The 20,956-nt window shown below is 47.1% G+C and overlaps 1 protein-coding gene across 2 annotated transcripts in view; it reads right to left on the bottom strand.

The window, feature by feature from the left end:
• Window positions 1–20,956, bottom strand: part of ADCY9 (adenylate cyclase 9) — a 179,674-nt gene that overhangs the window by 54,546 nt on the left and 104,172 nt on the right. Inside the window, exons 3-4 of one of the 2 annotated variants that reach the window (XM_054043043.1) lie at window positions 13,862–13,966; window positions 565–785 (exon numbers count right to left, since the gene is read on the bottom strand). In XM_054043043.1, coding sequence (XP_053899018.1) covers window positions 565–785; window positions 13,862–13,966 — 326 coding nt within the window. The remainder of the gene's footprint in view (window positions 1–564; window positions 786–13,861; window positions 13,967–20,956) is intronic. The other variant, XM_054043044.1, reaches the window with a different exon arrangement.

Genomic DNA, 20,956 nt, shown 5'->3' with positions numbered 1-20,956 from the left:
CAGGGTTGCAAGCTCTGGATTCAGTGCTGGCAATGGCTCTGGTGCTGGTTGCGTTGCCAGTTCCGGTTAGGACAATATCAGACCAATACTTTCATGACAGTCCCCTTCTCTTTGTTCAGCATCCAAGACACAGAATGTATATATTTTCCTAAACACTTCAATGTCACCAGGTATAATTATTATAAGCAGATATGAAATTTTTGTAGCTCCATGTTTATAGTAAAAATAGCAAATGCAAATAACATATGTACTATAACATATTACAAAGATTTTGTCATTTTTGAGGATATTTTTAGTTCAAAAGACTCAAATGTAAAATAACCGTTCAAAGAAAAAGATTAATAAAGTTAAGTAAAAACCTGCATTGGTATTCCTCTTAGCAGAATTTTCAGATTGGTGAGTTCCTACTGTAGTTACAGAATAGCAAGCAGACTAATATTAGAAAACTTACAGTATGATGACCAACATCACACAAGAGCAGGGGAACAGAGATTAAAGGCATGGAGCATGTTTGCTTTCTTTCCACCACACTATTTTAAAATTATGTAGCTAGTTCCTTCTTACCTGTCTTCTTTAATCACATCCACAAAATGAGCATCTGTCTTCTCTCTGATGTTTTTGAACCTCAGTGGAAGGAGTGCCGACTGGTCCAAACTCACTCCTACCCATCTTCCTTTCTCCTGCAACATCTCATAAAGTGATGTCTGGCTGTTGCTCAGCTTCTCGTCCCGTGGAGGACGCAAAAGTCCATTCTGGGTCTTTGGACTGCGTCGTCCAGGAGTCTGCTTCATAGCAAGAAGAAATGTACAAGTGAAGGGATAAATATGTGAGAAAACATACAAACGGCACAGAGGTTTGAACCTGATGATATTCTAAAAAAAGAGAGCTCTCAACGATGCCTGTAGCTATTTACATCATTCCACACTGATGCAACAGACATTCTGTACTTCAGAGTGACTCACTGACAGAGTGACAATCCTGGAATTTTATTATATAGATAAGGCCAGAAAGGACCATTGTGATTTTCTAGTCTGACTTCCTGTGTAACACACACCATAAGACTTCCCTGAATTGATTTCTGTTGGACTAGAGAATATCTTTTAGAAAAACATCCAATCTTGATTTAGAAGTTGTCAGTGATAGAGACTCCATCATAATCCTTTGTAAATTGTTCCGAAGGTTAATTTCTAGTCTGAATTTGCCTTGCTTCAACTTCCAGCCATTGGATATATACTTTTGTCTGCTAAATTGAAGAGCCCTTTACTATCAAATGTATGCTCCCCATGTAGGTATTTATAGACTGGTCAAATCATTCCTTAATTTTCTTTTTGTTAAGCTAACTAGATGGAGCTCCTCTCACTATAAGGCATGTTTTCTAATCCTTTATTTATTCTTGTGGCTGTTCCCAGAATCCTCTCCAATTTATCAACATCCTTCTTGAATTGTGGACATCAGAACTGGACACAGTATTCCAGCAGTGGTCACACCAGTGTCAAAGACAGAAGTAAAATAACCTCTCTACTCCTACTTGAGATTCCCATGTTTATGCATCCCAGGATTGCATTAGCCCTTTTGGCCATAGCAATGCACTGGGAGCTCATGTTCATGACTTCTAAATCTTTTTCAGTCACTGCTTCCCAGGACACAGTACTTCATCCTGTATGTATGGCCCACAATCTTTTGTTCCTAGATATGAACGCATATTTGGTCACATTAAAATGCATGTTGTTTGCTTGAGCCCAGGTTACCAAGTGATCCAGATTGCTTTATATTAGTGACCTGTCCCCTTCATTATTTATCATGTCCCCAACTTTGGGTCCCCTTCCAACTTTATCAGTGATGATTTTATGTTTTCTTATAGGTAACTGATGAAAATTTTAAATTGCTGGGATGAAGAACTGATCTCTGTGGAACCCCACAAGAAACATACCTACTTGATGATGATTTCTCCTTTACAATTACATTTTGAGACCAATCAGTTAGCCAGTTTTGAATCCATTAATGTGTACCATGCTAATTTTGTATTGCTCTAGTTTATTCATCAAAATATTGTGTAGTACCAAGTCAAATGCCTTTATCAACCAAACTTTTAATCTAATAAAAAAAGATATCTATAGTGGCACAACATTAGCTTTCCTTCAGTCCTCTGGAACTTCTCCAGGGTTCCAAGACTTATTGGAAATCAACATTAACAGTACAGAGAGCTCCTCAGTCAGCGCTTTTAAAACTCTCGAATGCAAGGTATCCGAACCTGCTGATTTAAAAAATGACTGTCTTTAGTAGCTGCTGTTCCACACCTTCCATAATTAACAATGAATGGAAAGTGTTATCATATGATACTAATATGTCATCTGTTTTTTTCACCAAGCACTTCTGCATTTTCTGCATTATTATTGACAATTCCATGATTTTCATCTAGTAAGGAACCAATACCATTGTTAAGATACCTTTTGTTCCTAAATATACTTGAAAAACTCCTTCTTATTGTCCTTAACTCTTCTGGTCATAGATTTCTCTTTGTGTTGTTTTGCCTCCCATAACAATTTTCTACAATTCATAGCTTCTGATTTATATTTATACTATCAACTTTCCCTTTCTTCCATTTGCTATACATTGTTTTGTTTTTACAGTTGCCTTCACTTCCCCCTAATCCCGGTTGGCTTTTTTAACCAGTGCAGCCTTCCTTCTTGATTGTGGGATTGTTGTTTTTTTGAGCTTGTTCTCAAATAAAATGCTTTTAAACAATTTCTAATAATTATTTACATTTTTCTGTTTAAATTCTTTCTCCCAACTAATTTGGCTCATAAGTCATCCTCTGCAAAGACAGACCATAGTCTCCAAATAAAGACTACTATATCAGATATTTAAACTGACAGAATACTTGATTCTTGCCAAAAGACCATATATAATACCTTCTGAATCTCATTAGTTTTTTTGACTAATATATCTTTAGAAACTATGTGCTATCTTGCAGAAGGAATGAAGATTGTATATGCTAGTGCAGACAGGAGTGTTCAATGAGGAACGATCCCTTTCCATCTGAAGCTTTCTTGTACCTAGGGTACTTGTATTTAAACATTACTTGGTTAGAGAAATTTAAATCAGGACCATCTCCATAAGGAATCCACTAAATCAAGAGCTGGTTAACAGGTAATTCCCACCCCACTTGAAGGTATTCTTTTTTCTTTTAATTAACACTTTAGTAAGTTTCTTTGCCTGAAAATACATTAACTGTAGAAAATGTTTATATAGAAGCTAAAATATGACATATCTCTTTAGACTATTATTTTTTTAATTCTTTCTGCTCATCTGAGGAAACTGATGAAAATGTATGCTTCCTTAGAGTGATGTGGAGAAGCCTGATATGGAAGAACAATAGGGTATAAATTGGCCATGAACAAATTCAGGCTGGAAATTAGAAGAGCAATTGTATCACAGGGCTGCTTGTGATGGTTGGGGGCAGGGCTGGGAGTCCCTTCCAATTTATGTCCTCTGTTCCTAAAGTTCATATTTCAGGGCTTGAGATAGTCCTCTGGTCCAGGAAGGGGCGTGTTTTTGTTTGTTTTAGTCTCCTTCCTGTGAAGCATTGGAGATGGCCACGGCTGGAGTTGACACGCTGAATGGGGAGGGCCAGTGCTGAGGTGGCACCAAGCACTTTCTCTCTCACATGCTTAGGTGGCTGATGGCTACTCAGTTGCTGAGGGTCTAACTAATTACCATACATGGGGTCAGGAAGGAATTTTTCCCCAGGTCAGATTGGCAGGGACTTTGGGGTTTTTTCGCCCTCCTTGCAGTATGGAGGGAAGATCACTTGCCAAGATTATCTGGGTATATTTCCCATAATCAATTCCCCGCCATTGCAGGCGCTTCAGGCATGAGTGCACCTTGGTCTCTACTATTCTATTCCTGTCACATATTGGTTTAGTCTTCTGGGGGCTGTAATACTTTGGTCTAGTTTTCGTGTGCAGCTGCTGGATGGTGTTGATGGTCTGTGATACATAGGAGGTCAGACTAGATCAACATTTCTCAAATGTGGCCACCAGCAGATTTTTTTTTGCGACCATGACAGCCTCCAAAGCATGAATTAAGATTTTGGGGGGAGGGGGGAAACAGCGATCCCTCCGTGCAGTGACCAGCTGTTGCTCCTGAATAGCTGTTACCTATTACCTATGGAGCCACACTTGCTGTTTACAGTTGCTGTAGTTACCGCAGCAGCTCAACAGCTCCAAGCTGCTGCAGGTCTTGGCAGCTCCCCAGCAGGGTGAGGGGCTCCCGCCCCGTGACACACTCCAAGCACAAGAATGGGAACACTGAATGGGGAGCTTTACTTCCTACCGCCTTCCTACTACATACATAAATTACAATCATTTGGACATGTACATGCACATATTTATTTGTTTTTCCTAAAGTTATGTATTTTAGGAAAAATTTGTCAGAGCAGCCACCAGCAAGGTGGCCACTGTCACGGAGTCCCCGGGCGATGCTCTGGAACTGCTCCCCACAAAGCCAGTCAGGACTTTGGGGAACCTCCTCTCCCTCGGAGCAGACCATCTTCAGGGCAAGAAGCTCACACCTCTTCACCTCCTGGGTCTGACCTTGGGGCATTCAGCATATGCCCCTCCATGTGCTTCCCACAGCGAGTCTGCCCAGGCGGGGTCCTGGGGAAGCCAGAGGGTCCTGTACGCACCCCCACTTTGCAGTCAGACGTGACTCTTAGCCAGCCAGTAAAACAGAGGTTTATTAGATGACAGGAACTCGGTCTAAAACAGAGCTTGTGGGTACAAAGAACCGGACCCCTCAGCCGGATCCATCCTGGGGTCCCGCGAGCCAGACACCCCAGTCTTCTGCCCTCACTCCTAGTCCCCAGCCAGCTCCAAACTGAAACCCCCTCCAGCCCCTCCTTCTCTGGGCTTTGTCTCTTCCCGGGCCAGGAGGTCACCTGATCTCTTTGTTCACCTTTAGCTATTTCCTTGAAGGGGGGAAGGGCTCTGGCCATTTGTTGCCAGTGAGACAGAGTGTCAGTGATTTATGCACACTGGCCTTTATCCCACCACCTAGAGACCTAAGAAACGCATAGGGGAAACTGAGGCACCCACACAGTATTCAGAGGAAACATTAAGAACAGTCCCACTTCATCACAGCCACACTCTGAGGTCACCAAAAAATTAGTTGTGAGAACCGCTGGACTAGATGCTCTGATGGTCCTTCTGGCCTTAAACTCTGTGACTGTGACTTCTCTGAGCCTTTTTTTCTTTCAGCTCTCTGGCAGAGGCTCAAATCCCTAAGAAAAATCTTCCCTTCCGTCAGCTCAAGGTTTTTCTGGGCTATCGCCACTCTGTTAATCTTAACAGGACAAGATTAGATTTTAAAACTGCTTGTGTGGCAGGAGAAAATCCCTATTTAATAAATGTTGCTAACTCTAGCTGTACAGTAGTTTCTGATGGTGACTGGCAGACTGACTGATGCACCCTATCCCAATTTCCTCTAATAAAGAGAGGTGCATATTGGGAAAGGAGAACTCCACAGGAAGTTAGGAGCCAGACAAGTTCCTTATGTAGTTTAGGAAAACTGAGAGAGGTGCTTGAACACACTAAGCTGGCATCTAAAGGCAGCGATAAGGCATTTCTAATAAAGGGATTATGAAGAGTGGGCAGTCTCTAGGGAAAGAAGGCTGCCAGAGGAAACTTACTGCCATTCTCCTCAAGAAACTTAAGGCGTCTGTAGGACCTGGGACTCAAGTGTCACTGCATGTTTTAGTTTTTTTGTGTTCAACCTGCTTCTATTTAAAGTAGCCATTCCAGAGTCACCGGGCAGCATATATATATCAGTCTCGCTTTGTTTGGTAATATTTAAACTGAATAAATGAGGCACATCTGACCTTGTGTACGCTGAGAGACAAGGAGGGTGAGGTAATATCTTTTATTGGATCAACTTCTGTTGGTAAGAGAGACAAGCTTTCAAGCCGCACAGAGCTCTTCTTCAGGTCTCTGAACTCTTGTGTGGCTCTATTGCTTAGGTCCCTCACCAACAGAAGTTGGTCCAATAAAAGGTATTACCTCACCCACCTTGTCTCTCTAATATCCTGGGACCAACACGGCTACAACTACACTGCATATAACTTGTGTACACTAGCATTTTTCTTCTAGTTATCCACTGTTGCAGCTCAAAATGGCACTAGTGTAGAAAACACTACCGGCATTTTATCCATTGTTCCACAGACCTCCTCTAAGTAGGGACAGATGAAACTGTGGTTAAAATGTCAACAGCTAATACACACTAGGGATCATAACCGCTGCTGCCACTGATGGAGTTGCAGTGGTGGAAATCTCAAAGAAAAATTCAGCCTGTGTGGAGGTTGTTTGCTTTAGAGAGTCTCTGGTGGTTTGTGGTAGGTGACACTTAAACAGAAGCAGAAGGGGTAAAAGTATCCTACGCATATCACCTCAGCATTTTGGGATGACCAGCAACATCTTTCTTTTGAAGTAACTGCCTCCTGATGTGCTGAGGCCTGCACTGGAAAAAACGGTTACTCACCTTCTCGTAACTGTTGTTCTTCGAGATGTGTTATTCATGTCCATTCCAATCAGGTGTGTGCGTGCGCATGTGCACGGTAGCTGGAAGATTTTTCCCTTGCATCTGTTGGGTCAGCCTGGGTACCCCATGGAGTTGCGCTTTCATGGCGTTCAATATACAGCCCTGCCAACCCGCCACCCCCTCAAGTCCTTCTTTCTGGCAACTCCGAAAGAGGGATAGGAGGGTGAGTATTGGACTAGACATGAACAACACATCTCGAAGAACAACAGTTACGAGAAGCCTACGTTCAGGAGTTGAGGTCAGAGTCTTCCACTGATTGGAACATTGCTCATCCAAAGGCTGCATCGTCTCTGGCCTGCTGGGTAACTGCATAGTGTGTGGTGAAAGTGTGGATGGAGGACCACGTTGCCGCTCTGCAGATTTCCTGAGTGGGGACCTGCACCAAGAATGCTGTTGATGAAGCCTGCACCCTGGTAGAGTGCACAGTGATTGGGGGTGCGGGAACCCCCGCCAGGTTGTAGCACTCATGAATGCAGGATGTGATCCGTGACAAAATGCATTGTGATGACACAGGCAGAGCTTTCATTCTGTCCGTCACTGCCACAAATAACTGGACCGATTTTCTGAATGGCTTCGTTCTCTCGATGTAAAAGGCTAGCGCCCTGTGGACATCCAGTGAGTGAAGTCTCTGCTTCCTGCCAGTAGAGTGCAGCTTAGGGTAGAATACCAGAAGAAAGATGTCCTGGTTGATGTGAAACTGTGACACAATCTTCGGGAGAAAAGTAGGGTGAGACCTGAGCTGAACCTTGTCCTTATAGAACACGGTATAGAGAGTGTCTGATGTTAGGGCCTTGAGCTCAGACACCCTCCTGGCCGAGGTTATAGCTACCAGGAATGCTACCTTGTAAGAGAGGTAGAGCAGGGAGCATGTCGCCAATGGTCCAAAGGGTGGTCCCATGAACCTAGAGAGGACCAGGTTGAGGTCCCAGGTGGGGACAGGGTGTGAGGATGTGAGGGTACAGTCTGTCGAGTCCTTTTAGAAATCGGCTGATCATAGAGTTGGCGAACACCAAGTGGCCTGCTTGCAGGTGTATTGAATGTTCCACACAGAAGTCCTACAGCACCGCTTTCAACTCTCTGATGTTGATGTGGAGAGCCAGGTCTGCGTGAAACCAGAGACCTTGGGTCCTGTTGTCTCCCAGATGGCTACCCAGCCCAAGTCTGATGAATCCATCACTAGCGAGAGAGATGGCTGCAGACTAGTGAAGGGGATCCCTGAGCACACCTCCTGAGTCAATGCAGGAGGGAGTCGAGTACTGGGCGAGGCAGGGTCACAATCCTGTCCAAACTGTCCCGGGCTGGGAGATACACTGATGCAGCCATGACTGAAGGGTCGAAGCCTGAATCTGGCATGCTGCACCACGTAGGTACAGGCAGCCATGTGACCGAGAAGCTTCAGGCAGTTCCTTGCTGTGTTGGTGGGAAACTGTCTGATCCCTCAAATGATATCTGTCAGGGCCTGAAACATTGCTTCTGGCAGGTGTGCCCTGGCTTGGGTCGAGTCCACAGTACTGCCCCATAAACTCTATCCTCTGGACCGGGGACGAGTCGATTTTGCTTTGTTAAGAAGGAGACCCAGATTGTCGAAGGTGGTTCTGATGAATCTGACCTGAGCTTCCACTTGGGTCCTGGAGCGGCCCTTGATCAGCCAGTCGTCGAGGTACGGAAATACCTGTACCTGGTGCCTGCGCAGGAATGCAGCAACGACTGCCATGCACTTGGTGAAGACTCAAGGTGCTGCTGACAGGCCGAACAGAAGGACTGTGAATTGGTAGTGGGTACTGTACACCACAAACCTGAGGTACTTTCTGTGGGGCTGAGTAAATGCAATATGAAAATACGCGTCCTTCAAGTCAACGGTGGCATACCAGTCTACTGGATCTAGCGAAGGGAGGCTAAAGAGACCATGCGGAACTTGAGTTTCTTAATGAACTTGAGTTCTTTCAGGTCCAAGACAGGCCTGAGGCTGCCTTTGCCTTTCGGTATTAGGAAATACTGGGAATAAAAGCCCTTGCCCTTCTGCTCCTGAGGAACCTCTTCCACTGCCCCTAGCGATAGTAGTGAGTGAACCTCCTGTATAAGGAGTTGCTCGTGAGAGGGGTCCCTGAAGAGGGAAGGGGAAGCGGGGTGGAAGGGGCACAGAATTGGATGGAGTATCCTCTCTATCGTGTGGAGCACCCAGTGAGGTCCGAAGTAATACAGGACCAAGCACGCTAGAAAGGGGATAGTTGTGATGAAAAGGTAAGGCGGGGTGGATCCAGATCTTGCTCTGGTGCGCCGTCCTCGACCGCACCTTCAAAAAGCTGGTTTGGCCCCTGAAGATGGCTTGGATTGTTCTGAGCCCTGGCCAGAGGGTTGACGCGGCCTTCTCTTGCCGCTCCGATTTCTCCTTCTGGAGTCATCTTGGCGGTTCTGATGATCAAACCATTGAGGAGACTGTGGACGGAAGTGTCTCTGCTGCGTTGAAGGCGTATAGAGGCCCAGGGACCTGAGGATGGCTCTGAAGTGTTTAAGGCTGTTTAGCCTTTTGTCTTTTTTTTCTGAGAAGAGAGTCTCACCCTCAAAAGGCAGATGGTTTGCTGTACATCGCAGGAGAGGCCAGAAACCTGGAGCCACGAGCCCCTTCTCCTAGCCACTCCTGTGGTCATAACCCTGGTGGCCGCATCTGCTCCGTCAAGTACCACCTGAAGGGACACCCTTGAGATGAGTCTCCCTTCCTCAACCAACACTGAAAACTCGGCATGGGAATCCGAGGGGAGCAGCTCTGTGAATCTCGCCATCGCCGAGCAGGTGTAGGAGTACCTGCTGACAATGGCCTGCTGATTAGCTATAGATCTTTCTCCCATAAAGGACAAGCCTTTTAGCCTCCCGATTCTTCGGGGAGGGCCCCTGGAAGCCCTGACGCTCGCGTTGGTTGGCAGCATTGACCATGAGAGAGTTAGGTGTGTGATGCGTGTATAAATGCTCGTAACCCTTGGACGGCACAGAGTAGCGACTTTCGTTGCGCTTAGCTGTAGGGGCAACGAGGCTGGAGTTTGCCACAGAGTTTTTGTGGTGTCAGAGATGGTTGTTATGAGGGGCAGGGCAATACATGCAGGTCCGTAGGAGACGAGAATGTCCACCATTGGATCTGCATCCTCCACTACCTCCCCTGCCTGAATGCCCAGGCCCTGGGAAACCCTCTGCAATAATTTCTGCAGAACCCTGTTGTCCTCCATGGCCGGGGCTGTCGCCATTCCCACCAACGCTTCATCTGGCAAGAACGAGACCCCCATGAGTGGTGGCTGCTCCCTTCCTGCCACACCGATAGGTCCCGCGGCACTTAGATGGTGTCATGCCCCTCAGTGTAGGGACTGCATACACCGACGCAGGCACCGCCAGTGCCGTCGGTGCCGATATCATTCTCAAGGTCTGAACTGCTGTTGGTGCCGGAGTTGATGTCGCCACTGGAGTCCTTGCTGATGCCGGGCCCCCCAGACCCGGTGCCGGCTGTGCTGGAGGCATCGAGATGGTAGTGCAGGGTGGTAATAGGCCTACCCCCAACCCTGCCAGTGCTGGCGGGGGGGACAAACAAGGCAGAGGCCACCAACGTTGCCCTGGAATGAGACTCTTGGCTGCTACCTTGGCTTTGATGAAAAGCCCAGGGAGTCCAAAAGGACCATTGCACTGGGGGCTGCCATTGGGCAGGCCACCGTGCTGGGTAAGGGTGTCGGTCCCGAGTTGACGTGGACCGTCTGCTCCTACTCCTCTGGGACTGATAGGAGCCTGACTCTGACTCCGAGGTGTCTGAAAACGATGACCACGGGGGAGCGGTACTTCTAGGTACCATGCTTTCGCACCAAGGCCTCAGGGATCAGCATGGCTGCTGGGTGTGCTCTGGTGCCGGGGATGGCGCGCCGGGGTTGGAGATCAGCTGGCCATCATAGTGGGCCCGGGGAACAACCGGTGCTGGTGACCTGTCCCGTTTGGAGGAGAGAATGCTGCCATGAGGTGAAGCAGTTCTTGGGCTGCTTCAAACGCCTCCGGTGTCAAAGGGAGGTGCAGCTCACAGCTCGGCCTTGGCGAGCGAGGAGGGTCCAGACTCAACTGCCCTTCTATGAGGGCAGGAGTCAGCACAACCATCGCCGGTGGAGCAGCACTAGTGTGGCCCAACTTGGGTCTAACAGCGGCAGGCTCCTTAGGCCTAGAAGGGGGAGAGTGACCCCTCTCTGGCCTCCTCCTCTTTTGCGGCACCAGCGATTGTGAGCAGTGCCTCCATGGGGCATGTGAACCTCAAGTGGAGCCGTGACGGTGCCGTGAGTCCTTATCCTTACCCGGCACCGGTGCTGACAGTGCCGGTGCACTCCGCACCGAGGAGGAGATACTCAACACAGGGTCCATTGACCCAGAGTCGGACTGGGGGTGGAGTGCTGCCTCCATCAACAGGACCTTCAGGCACTGCTCTCTATCTTTTAAAGTCTTGGACTGAAAGGTCTTACAAATGGCACAATGATCCTTCTGCTGGCCCTCTCCTAAACACTTTGGACAAGAGGTGTGAGGATCGCTTCTGGGCACACTCTTGCCACAGGCTTTGCTGGCTTTGAAGCCTGGAGACCCCTGCATGTTCCAGCATCAGGATAGTGTAGGAGGGAATTCTCCCCCTGCAAAGGAGACCTATGTAACACTAAAGAACTACCAACTACTAACTATTAACAAAATGGAAAACTAATGGAGAACAACGTAAGAAACTGCTAAATGCGCTTGTCAAGACAACAGCAAAGGGAAGTTCCAGCTAACTGTCACTGATGGTAAGAAGGAACTGAAGGGGTGGCAGGCTGGCAGGGCTATATATTGAGCGCCATGAAGGTGCGACTCCAGGGGGCACCGAGGCCGACCTGACAGATGATGCTAGGGAAAAATCTTCCAGCTACTGTGCACGTGTGCATGCACACACCTGATTGGAAATTACGTGAACAAGCACTCGAAGAAGAATCGAAATTTCCTGTACCCACTCTGCTCTAACTCGCTCAGAGTGAGCAATGGTGGAGTTGTAGTACAAGCATACTGGACCCAATACAGTAGGCTCAAATGAGACTGCATTCACTGCATATTCTGCCCTTTCTGAGCTTAAAAGATGTCTGTGCTGATTCATAAATGAAGGACTGTGTTAAGATGATGCGTGGTAAGCAAGAAAATGTGGGTCTGGAAATTAATGAACCAAAATTGGTGTGTCAGAAATTAGGCCTAATTGGTGAATAAAATAATGTGGAATGGGCTGTTCCACTCACCATTCCCTCTGTGGGTCCTAAAAGAACAGACATTAGAGGGAAAAGAGGAAGAACAGACGGAGGCTACTGGGGCGAGCTTTGCCATCATGGCTACCACCCACACTGGGACCCCGGGCCTTCGTCATTCTGATCCTGAGAGATCACCTGAACCAGACCAGATCAGAGAGAGGGATCCAGATGACATTGCCAACCCCTACCAGCTTCAGCTGAATACCAAACACCCCTGAGATGAAACAATATGAAACTTTAACAATAGCAGTAACAACAGTAGCTACAGCCCATCTCAACTACCTTCTTCTTTTCTAACCAAGAGCTGTTATTACCATCTTTGATACCATCTAAAAGACTGTCAAGCAAGGGGAGTTTTCCTTCTAAAACTCTCAGGCTAAGGGAAAGAGAACCAGGGATGCTGTTAAAATGAAAGCCTTAATTAATACTTCACATTTCAACACTTTAACTGTTTTTCCTTCTTTTCTTTATCTTTAATAAAAGGTTAAAAGGATTTTTAATGGTGTTTGCGCCATGGTACTAAGCAGGCTGAGGTCTCTGTATACAAAACCTAACCCTTGTTTAACACTGTTTAATACTGGAGAGTGACTGGGTTATGTTAACACTTTGGATCATATATTTCATCCAAATAAATACAACAGTGCTTCTGCTGTGCCTATCTATTATTTGAGGCAGAGGTGTAACTGAGAAGAGAACATCATAAGTTGAAATATTTTCATAAAATTGATTTTGAGTGCATCAGTTTTGGGGTTTCCAACTTGAGATATTTTAAAGTAGTCAGACGTTCAGAGGTCAGGTGCTCAGCAATTTCTGAAAATCAGGTCCTCTAAGGCAGGCCCGCACAACTCATAAAGCGGCGAGGGCCATATTACTCCAAAGAAAACAGCTGAGGGCCGAAGCCACCCCGGCCCCGCCGAACCCCGCCCATCCTGTGGAAAAAACCCTTCGTCCCCAGCGCTGCCCTGCTGAAACAGCAGTATTGAACCTTGGTAATATGTTATAGCTGGCCCTAAAGTAGTACAAATAAGGTAAAAGAAAAATGTCTTTTTGCTAGAAGTAGAATAAGATCTTCCCCCCACTTTGTAATCAATTGCCCTGTTGAATGAATGAGGTGTGAATGAGGAAGGCGTGGAAGGCAGGCACCTCCAGACAGCTGCAACCCTTGGAGAGGGGATGGGAGCCAGACCAGATCAGTAGAACAGGTCAGCTACCGACTCGCCGTTCGCCTCCTCAGCCCCCCCACCCCCGCTGCCAGCTCACCTGCCTCCCTGCCACTGCCCACCTGCTCGCCTCCTCAGCCCCCCTCCCCCAGCTCGCCTACTCACCCCCTGCTACTGCCCGCCCGCTCACCTCCTGAGCCCCCGACCGCCCCAGCTCACCTATTCAGCCCCCCCCGCCACCAGCTCACCTGCCCCCCCACCACTGCCCGCCCGCCTCCTCAGCCCCCCACTCCCCACCGGCTTGCCTACTCATCCCCCGCCACTGCCCGCCTGCCTCCTCAGGCCCCCACCGCCCCGGCTCACCTACTCAGCCCCCCATCCCCTGCCACCGACTCACCTGCCTCCCTGCCACTGCCTGCCCGCTCGCCTCCTCAGGTCCACCCCCCCGCTGCCGGTTCACCTGCCCCCCTGCCACTGCCCGCCCGCCTCCTCAGCCCCCTCCCTCACCTGCCGCTTGCCTACTCACGCCCCGCGGGCCACACAGTGAACCCACCTATGCGGCCCCCGGGCTGCATGTTGTGCAGGCCTGCTCTAAGGTGTCAAGTTGGGCACTAAAAAATTGAGGCATGCAAAATGACTAGTCACTTTTGGAAACCTTGGCCAGAATGACTAGAATTTGGTGCCCAAATTCTACTGGATTATGCTGAAATTCTGAATTCTGAAATTGGCTCTGCTGCTTGCCAGTTATATTGAAGTGAGGAGGAACCCCGTACAAAAATGAGGCTATTAAAACTGATGTAGGGGAGTCAGGAGTGAGAAAACGTAAGTTACCTTGGTATTGTTTTTATGTTCATCCTGACAGCCATTTTGGATAGCTCCTTCCTCTATACTGACATCACTGTTGGGAGCAAATGTAACACTACATGAAGGACACGTCTGCAAGAAGACAAAAAATTGAAAACAGAAATATTCAGATACCATCAGAACATTATGCATTTCACAACAGACTCATTTTCACTGCCACAAGTAGACTCTCAAAAGTGTCCATATTCCAAGATTCCCTTTCAATAAGAATTGCATGATAGGATGTCCAACCATACTGCAATTTTAGTTGGATGCTGTGTAAGGCCATAAAATGCTATTGTGAATAATTGCTGTGTAGTTAAGTGAAAACTAAACAGCAGAACTGAAAACAATGAGCAGAAAGGGGAATGCCAGTGAACGATCCCAGATGTTCTTCTTACTTAAGAGTTTTATGGGTAATATTTACCTGAAGTACTGAGTATAATAGGCTATTATGCACTGTGTTTAATCCCTGTGAATTAATTTATAATGTATGGTAGTAGCATATTTAGACAGATGAGACATGCTTTTCCATGCACATACAGGACCAGATTCTCCAATGTGGTGTAGCTACTTTGTGCCAGTACATCCTGCTTCTAGAGAAAGCCCTACCACCTCATGCAATAATAGAAAGCTGCAACAGACACTGCCACCTACCTGGGCTGCTAGTACAAAGGCCAAGGCTGGGATAACCTTAAGCCTTAACAATCCTTGGTTGTAGTTTCAGCTCGTTAGGGCTGTTATAATAGCCAGCATAAGTCAAAGCAACCCTCAGGCTGCTCTAATTTATGCTGGGGAACCGACTGCACAGAACAGCCCCAGGATTGAGAGACTTCAATGGTAAACTTTGCACTCCACCCACCCCCATCTCAATCTGTATTGTATGGAGTCTGGCTCCATCCAAAGAACTGCCCCAAAGCTGTCACAAAGCATATTAAAAATCCTGTTTTGGTTGGTCTAAAAATCATAGTGCACAATTTAAAACTCTGTATATACACCCCTATCCCGATATAACGTGACCCGATATAACACGAATTCAGATATAACACGGTAAAGCTCCGGGGGGGCGGGGCTGCGCACTCCGGCGGATCAAAGCAAGTTCGATATAACGTGGTTTCACCTATAATGCGGTAAGATTTTTTGGCTCCCGAGGATAGCGTTATATTGGGGTAGAGGTGTACTGTACAGTACTGTATGTCATCTTCACACTAAAATAAAGTTAAATATGTATTAATATGTCACCTATAAGTTAGTGCAAGTGGCTCTCTACTCAGTGGCCTTTTCTTAAAGGACTCCTTGCCTCTAATGTAGACTCTGGATCAGCAGCATGATAGGGGACTCACAGGTGGAATACAGATAATAAACAGGATACTCTCCAATGGAACACATTAGAAATATTGTGCTGGACTGCATTTTTGCCATCTATGCTGTAAATTACATGCCAAATAACTGTTAGTGCAATGTTGAGACTGTACAGTTAAAAAAATCATAAAAATAAGAAAATATAAAAGTCAAGGCTTCAACAGGAAAGCAACTGGATTATGCTGAAATCCTGTATATACAGGGATACTGGTTAGTTACCATTCCCTCTTCCCCCCTTCCTCGAGGCCTCACTCCTCTCGATGGCCTCATCCTCCCACTCAGTGTTGAAACAATAATTAAAAACAGAATAAGAGCATCTGGAAAATCATGATATGATATGATATGATATGATATGATATATGATATGATATGATATGATATGCTCTAAACAGCTCCGTTTCTGCAAAGGAAAATCACTAAGCTATCACATTTTTTGAACATGTCAATAAAACAGCAGATAAAGGAGAAACAATTGACATAATTCACTTAGACTTTCAAAAGGATTTAGAAAAGATCCCTCACAAGAGGCTACTAAAGAAACAATGTAGTCATGAGGTGAGAGGCAAAATACTGTCCTGAACCAAAAAGAGACAGGAAACAAATGGTCGATTTTCATCATGGCAAAAGGTGCCTACCTCATGGTTTCACACTAGGGACATGTCTACACTATGAAATTAGGTCGATTTTATAGAAGTCAATCTTTAGCAACCGATTTTTATAGTCGATCGTGCATATCCCCACAAAGCGCATTACGTGGGCGGAGTGCGTCCTCAATACCGTGGCTAGCATAGACTCACGGAGTGGTGCACTGTGGGTAGCTATCCCGCAGTCCCCACTGCCCATTGAAATTCTGGGTTAAGCTCCCAATGCCTGATGGGGGAAAAACATTGTTGCGGGTGGTTTTGAGTACATGTCGTCAAGTCTCCCCCCCTTCCCTCCCTCCCACCCTGAAAGCAATGGCAAATAATCGTTTTGCACCTTTTTTCCTGGGTTATCCGTGCAGACGCCATAGCACGGCAAGCATGGAGCCCACTCAGCTGCACACTACTTTTGTGAGCATTGTAAACACCTCGCACATTATCCTGGAGTATATGCAGAGCCTAGCTAGGAGCCACCAACATGAGGAAGATTGTGAGGAGGACATGGACACAGACGTTCCTGAAAGCACAGGATGTGGCAATTTGGATATCATGGCGGCATTGGGGCTTGTTGATACAGTGGAACGCCGATTCTGGGCCCAGAAAACAAGCACAGACTGGTGGGACCGCATAGTGTTGCAGGTATGGGATGATCCCCAGTGGCTGCAAAACTTTCGCAAGTGTAAGGCCACTTTCATGGAACTTTGTGAGTTAATTTCCCCCGCCCTGACGCGCAGGAATACCAAGGTGAGACCTGCCCTGACAGTTGAGAAGCGAGTGGCGACAGCCTTGTGGAAGCTTGCAACGCCTGACTGCTACCGGTCAGTCAGGAATCAATTTGGAGTGGGCAAATCTACTGTGGGGCCTGCTGTGATCCAAGTAGCCAGGGCAATCAATAATCTTCTGCTAACAAGGGTAGAAACTCTTGGAAATGTCAGGTCATAGTGGATGGCTTTGCTGCAATGGGGTTCCCTAACTGTGGTGGAGCGATAGACGGAATGCATATTCCTATCTTGGCACCGGATTACCTTGCCAAACAGTACATAAACCGCAAAGGGTACTTCTCAATGGTGTTGTAAGCACTGGTGGATCACAAGGGCCGTTTCACTGACATCAACGTGGGATGGTCGGGAAAGGTGCATGACGCTCGCATCTTTTGGAACTCCAGGCTGTTTGAACAGCTGCAAGAAGGGACTTTCTTCCAAGACCAGAAAATTACCATTGGGGATTTGAAATGCCAATAGTTATCCTTGGGGACCCAGCCTACCCCTTGCTCCCATGGCTCATGAAGCTGTACACAAGCAGCCTGGACAGCAGTAAGGAGCAGTTCAACTATAGACTGAGCAAGTACAGAATGGTGGTAAAATGTACCTTTGGACATTTAAAAGGGCGCTGGTGCTGATTTCTGAGTAGGTTAGACCTCAGCAAAAGCAATATTCCCATTGTTACTGCTGCTTGCTATGTGCTCCATAGTATCTGTGAGAGTAAGGGGGAGACGTTTATGGCGGGGTGGGAGGTTGAGGCAAATGGCCTGGTGGCCAATTTTGAACAACCAGACACCAGAGCAATTAGAAGAGCACACCAAGGTGCGCTGCGCATCACAGGGGCTTTGAAAAACAGTTTCATGACTGACCAGGCTATGGTGTGACAGTTGTGTGTGTTTGTCTTTGATGCAAAGCCGCCCCCTTTGGTGAATGTACTTTCCTGTAAGCCAATCCCCCACCCCACCTTCGACCACAGCTGGCACAGGAAATAAAGTCACTATTGTTCTGAATCCATTCATTCTTTATTTATTAAAAAAAACTTGAGATCACTGACAATGCTGTCTAGTAAAAGGTAGCCCTGGTGGGGTGGGAGAGGAGGGAAGGACAAGGCCACATTGCTTATTGTAGCCACACTACAAATCAAAGCTGTTTGAATGACAGCCTTCTGTTGCTTGGGCCAACCCCTGGAGTTGAGTGGCTGGGTGCCCAGAGCCTCCCCTCCAACGTACTTGGGCGTCTGGGTGAGGAGGATATGGAATTTGGCGAGGAGGGCAGGCAGTTACACAACGGCTGCAGCGAGGGTCTGTACTCTAGTTGCCTTTCCTGCAGCTCTACCAGATGCCTCATGTCCGTTTACTCCCCCATTAGCCTCAGCATCTCCTCCTGTGTGTTCCGATCACGCTCACTGTATGCTTTCCTGGCCTCTACCACTGAATGCCTCCATGCATTCAGCTGTACCCTATCAGGTTCAGGAGAACTGCATGAGCTCTGAAAACAGGTCATCGCGAGTGCAGTATTTTCGCTTTCTAATCTGCGATAACCTCAGGGACAGAGTTGATATGGGGAGCATAGAAACATTTGCAGCTGCAGAGGGGAAAAAGGGAGAGCAGAATTTAAGAAGATTCATTTCTGAGAGCAAAAGGGAGACCCTTTCACAGAGAATCAAGCAATTCACAGCAGACAGCACATGTGTTTTAAGTACAAGGTTGCATTTTGCCTTTTATATTGAGCGCCTGCCGGTATGGTGACACATCACACACGGCTGGGCAACAGAATTCGGTTTCCAGGCAGCCATGGTAAGCCAAAGAGTACGAGGGGTTGGCTTCTTCCACATTCATAACATGTGGGAATGGTTTCAAACTGCAGTGCCCTCCTTTCCCATGCAACCAATGCCGGTTGGGTTTGCCGTTTAAAAGGAGGGGCTATGGTTTTGGGGTGGATGTGCAGGACACTCCTCCCCACCCCTGCGTGGCTATTCTCCGGGATGATCCCTTTTAGCCAAGCTCAAACAGCGCAGCATGACCGGGGTCTAATGTGCCAGGGATCACCAAACAGAGGGGATTACTGTTCCCTTACAAAAATTCCCCTATTTCAACCAGGTGAACATGAACGATAGTCTCCTGAGGCTGACACAGAAAGATAAAGACTGAATGTGAATGTTTCATGAATGTGACCAAAACCCAGGACCATTTGCTGCCATGTTTTGTGCTGCAAAGATTCCAGACTACTTGCTACTGGCTTGGCGCGGTAAAGCATCCTACCGTGGAAGACGAAATAAGGCAGCCCTCCCCAGAAACCTTCTGCAAAGGCTTTCAGAGTACCTCCAGGAGAGCTTCATGGAGATGTCCCTGGAGGATTCCCGCTCCATCCCCAGACACATTTTCCAGTAGCTGTACTGGCCGTGAATGCATCCCAATTGTTCAGGGAAAATCAAACATTAAACACAATTGCTTTTAACCCCAGAAGTGTAGTTACAAATGTGCACTCACCAGAGGTGCTTCTCTGCCTTCATGGTCCAGGAACAATATGCCCTGGGAGGGTATTGGCTCCAGGGTGAGGAAAAGGTCCTGGCTGCCAGGGAGAACGGATTCTCCGCTTGCCTGATGCGCATTTTCCTCCTCCTCCTCCTCCTCATCCACAAAGTCCTCCTCCTTGTTGCATGAGGCTGCCACCTTGCAGGTGTCCATGGACAGTGGTGGGGTAGTGGTAGGGTCCCCCCCAGAATGGCATGCAGCTGACCATAGAAGCGGCATGTCTGGGGCTCTGACTCAGAGCGATCATTTGCCTCCTTTGTCTTTTGATAGGCTTGCCTGAGTTCCTTAATTTTCATGCGGCACTGCTGTGTGTCCCTGGTATAGCCTCTGTCCACCATGCCCTGTGTGATTTTGGAATATATATCAGCATTTCTTCTGCTGGATCGGAGTTCTGCCTGCACAGATTCTTCTCCCCATACAGCAATCAGATCCAGTGTCTCCCGTTCGGTCCATGCTGGAGCTCATTTGCGATTCTGGGACTGCATGGTCACCTGTTCTGCTAAGCTCGCCACACTGACCAAACAGGAAATGAAATTCAAAAGTTCCCAGTGCTTTTCTTGTGTACCTGGCTAGTGCATCAGAGTTGAAAGTGCTGTCCAGAGCGGTCACATTGGAGCACTCTGGGATAGCTCCTGGAGGTCAATACCATTGAATTGCACAGCGCTGCATCTACAGTATCCCAAATTCGACCCAGGAAGGTCAAATTCAGCGCTACTGCCCTCATCGGGGAGGAGTACAGCAGTTGATTTTAAGAGCCCTTTAGGTTGGCAGAACAGGGTTGGTTGTGTAGACGCATTCCTTATAAAACTGACTTAACGCAGCTAAATTTTACCTACCCTCATAGTGTAGACCAGGCCTAGGTCCAGTGTTGTTTAATATATTTAACAACAATCTGGAAAAGGGAGTGAGCAGTGAGGCAGAAACATTTGCAGATGACACAAAGTAATTTAGGTTAGTAAAGTCCAGAAAAGACTGTGAGGAACTTCAGAGAGACCTAACCAAACTAAGTGAATGGATAACATGGATACAGATCAATTTTGATAAATGCAAAGCAATACACATTTGTATGATAAAATTTTGAACTACATTTACACCTTCCAGGGTTCTAAATAACTGTATCTGCATAGGTAAAGGATCTGGGCATCATTGTGAACAGTTCAAGGCCTTAATGTAGTGGTGGGCAACCTGCGGCCCATCAGGGTAATCTGATTATGGGCCACGAGACATTTTGCTGACGTTAACTGTCCGCAGGCACGGCCCCCCACAGCTCCCAGTGACTGCGGTTCGCCGTTCCCACAGCTCCCATTGGCTGGGAACGGCAAACTGTGGCCACTGGGAGCTGCGGGGGGCTGTGCCTGTGGATGGTCAATGTCAGCAAAATGTCTCGTGGCCCACAATCAGATTACCCTGATGGGTAGCATGCGACCCATGGGCAGGTTGCCCACCACTGCCTTAATGTGTAGCAAAAAAGATATGGCATGATTAGAGGAGCTTCAGAGCAGAGTGAGGAAAATTAGTAGCCTGGAAAAACTCATATGAAGAGAGATTTAAAAAAATGGGATTGTTTATCTCAGAGAGGACTTAAATGTGGGGAGGGAGAACATGATAAAAGGATACAAAATAATGAAAAGTAGAGAGGAGATGAGAGATTAGAAGCCTGATCTATCCCAACATAAAAATAAGGGGGAATTCAACAAAACTTAAAAGCAGATCATTCAAAACTGATAAAAGGAAATACTTTTTCACACAATATTAAAGGCACAACATCAAACTATCCCAATGACA

Source organism: Malaclemys terrapin, chromosome 10, assembly GCF_027887155.1.
Source record: "Malaclemys terrapin pileata isolate rMalTer1 chromosome 10, rMalTer1.hap1, whole genome shotgun sequence".
Taxonomy (NCBI): Eukaryota; Metazoa; Chordata; order Testudines; family Emydidae; genus Malaclemys; species Malaclemys terrapin.
This window is presented reverse-complemented; position numbering and strand designations above follow the sequence as displayed.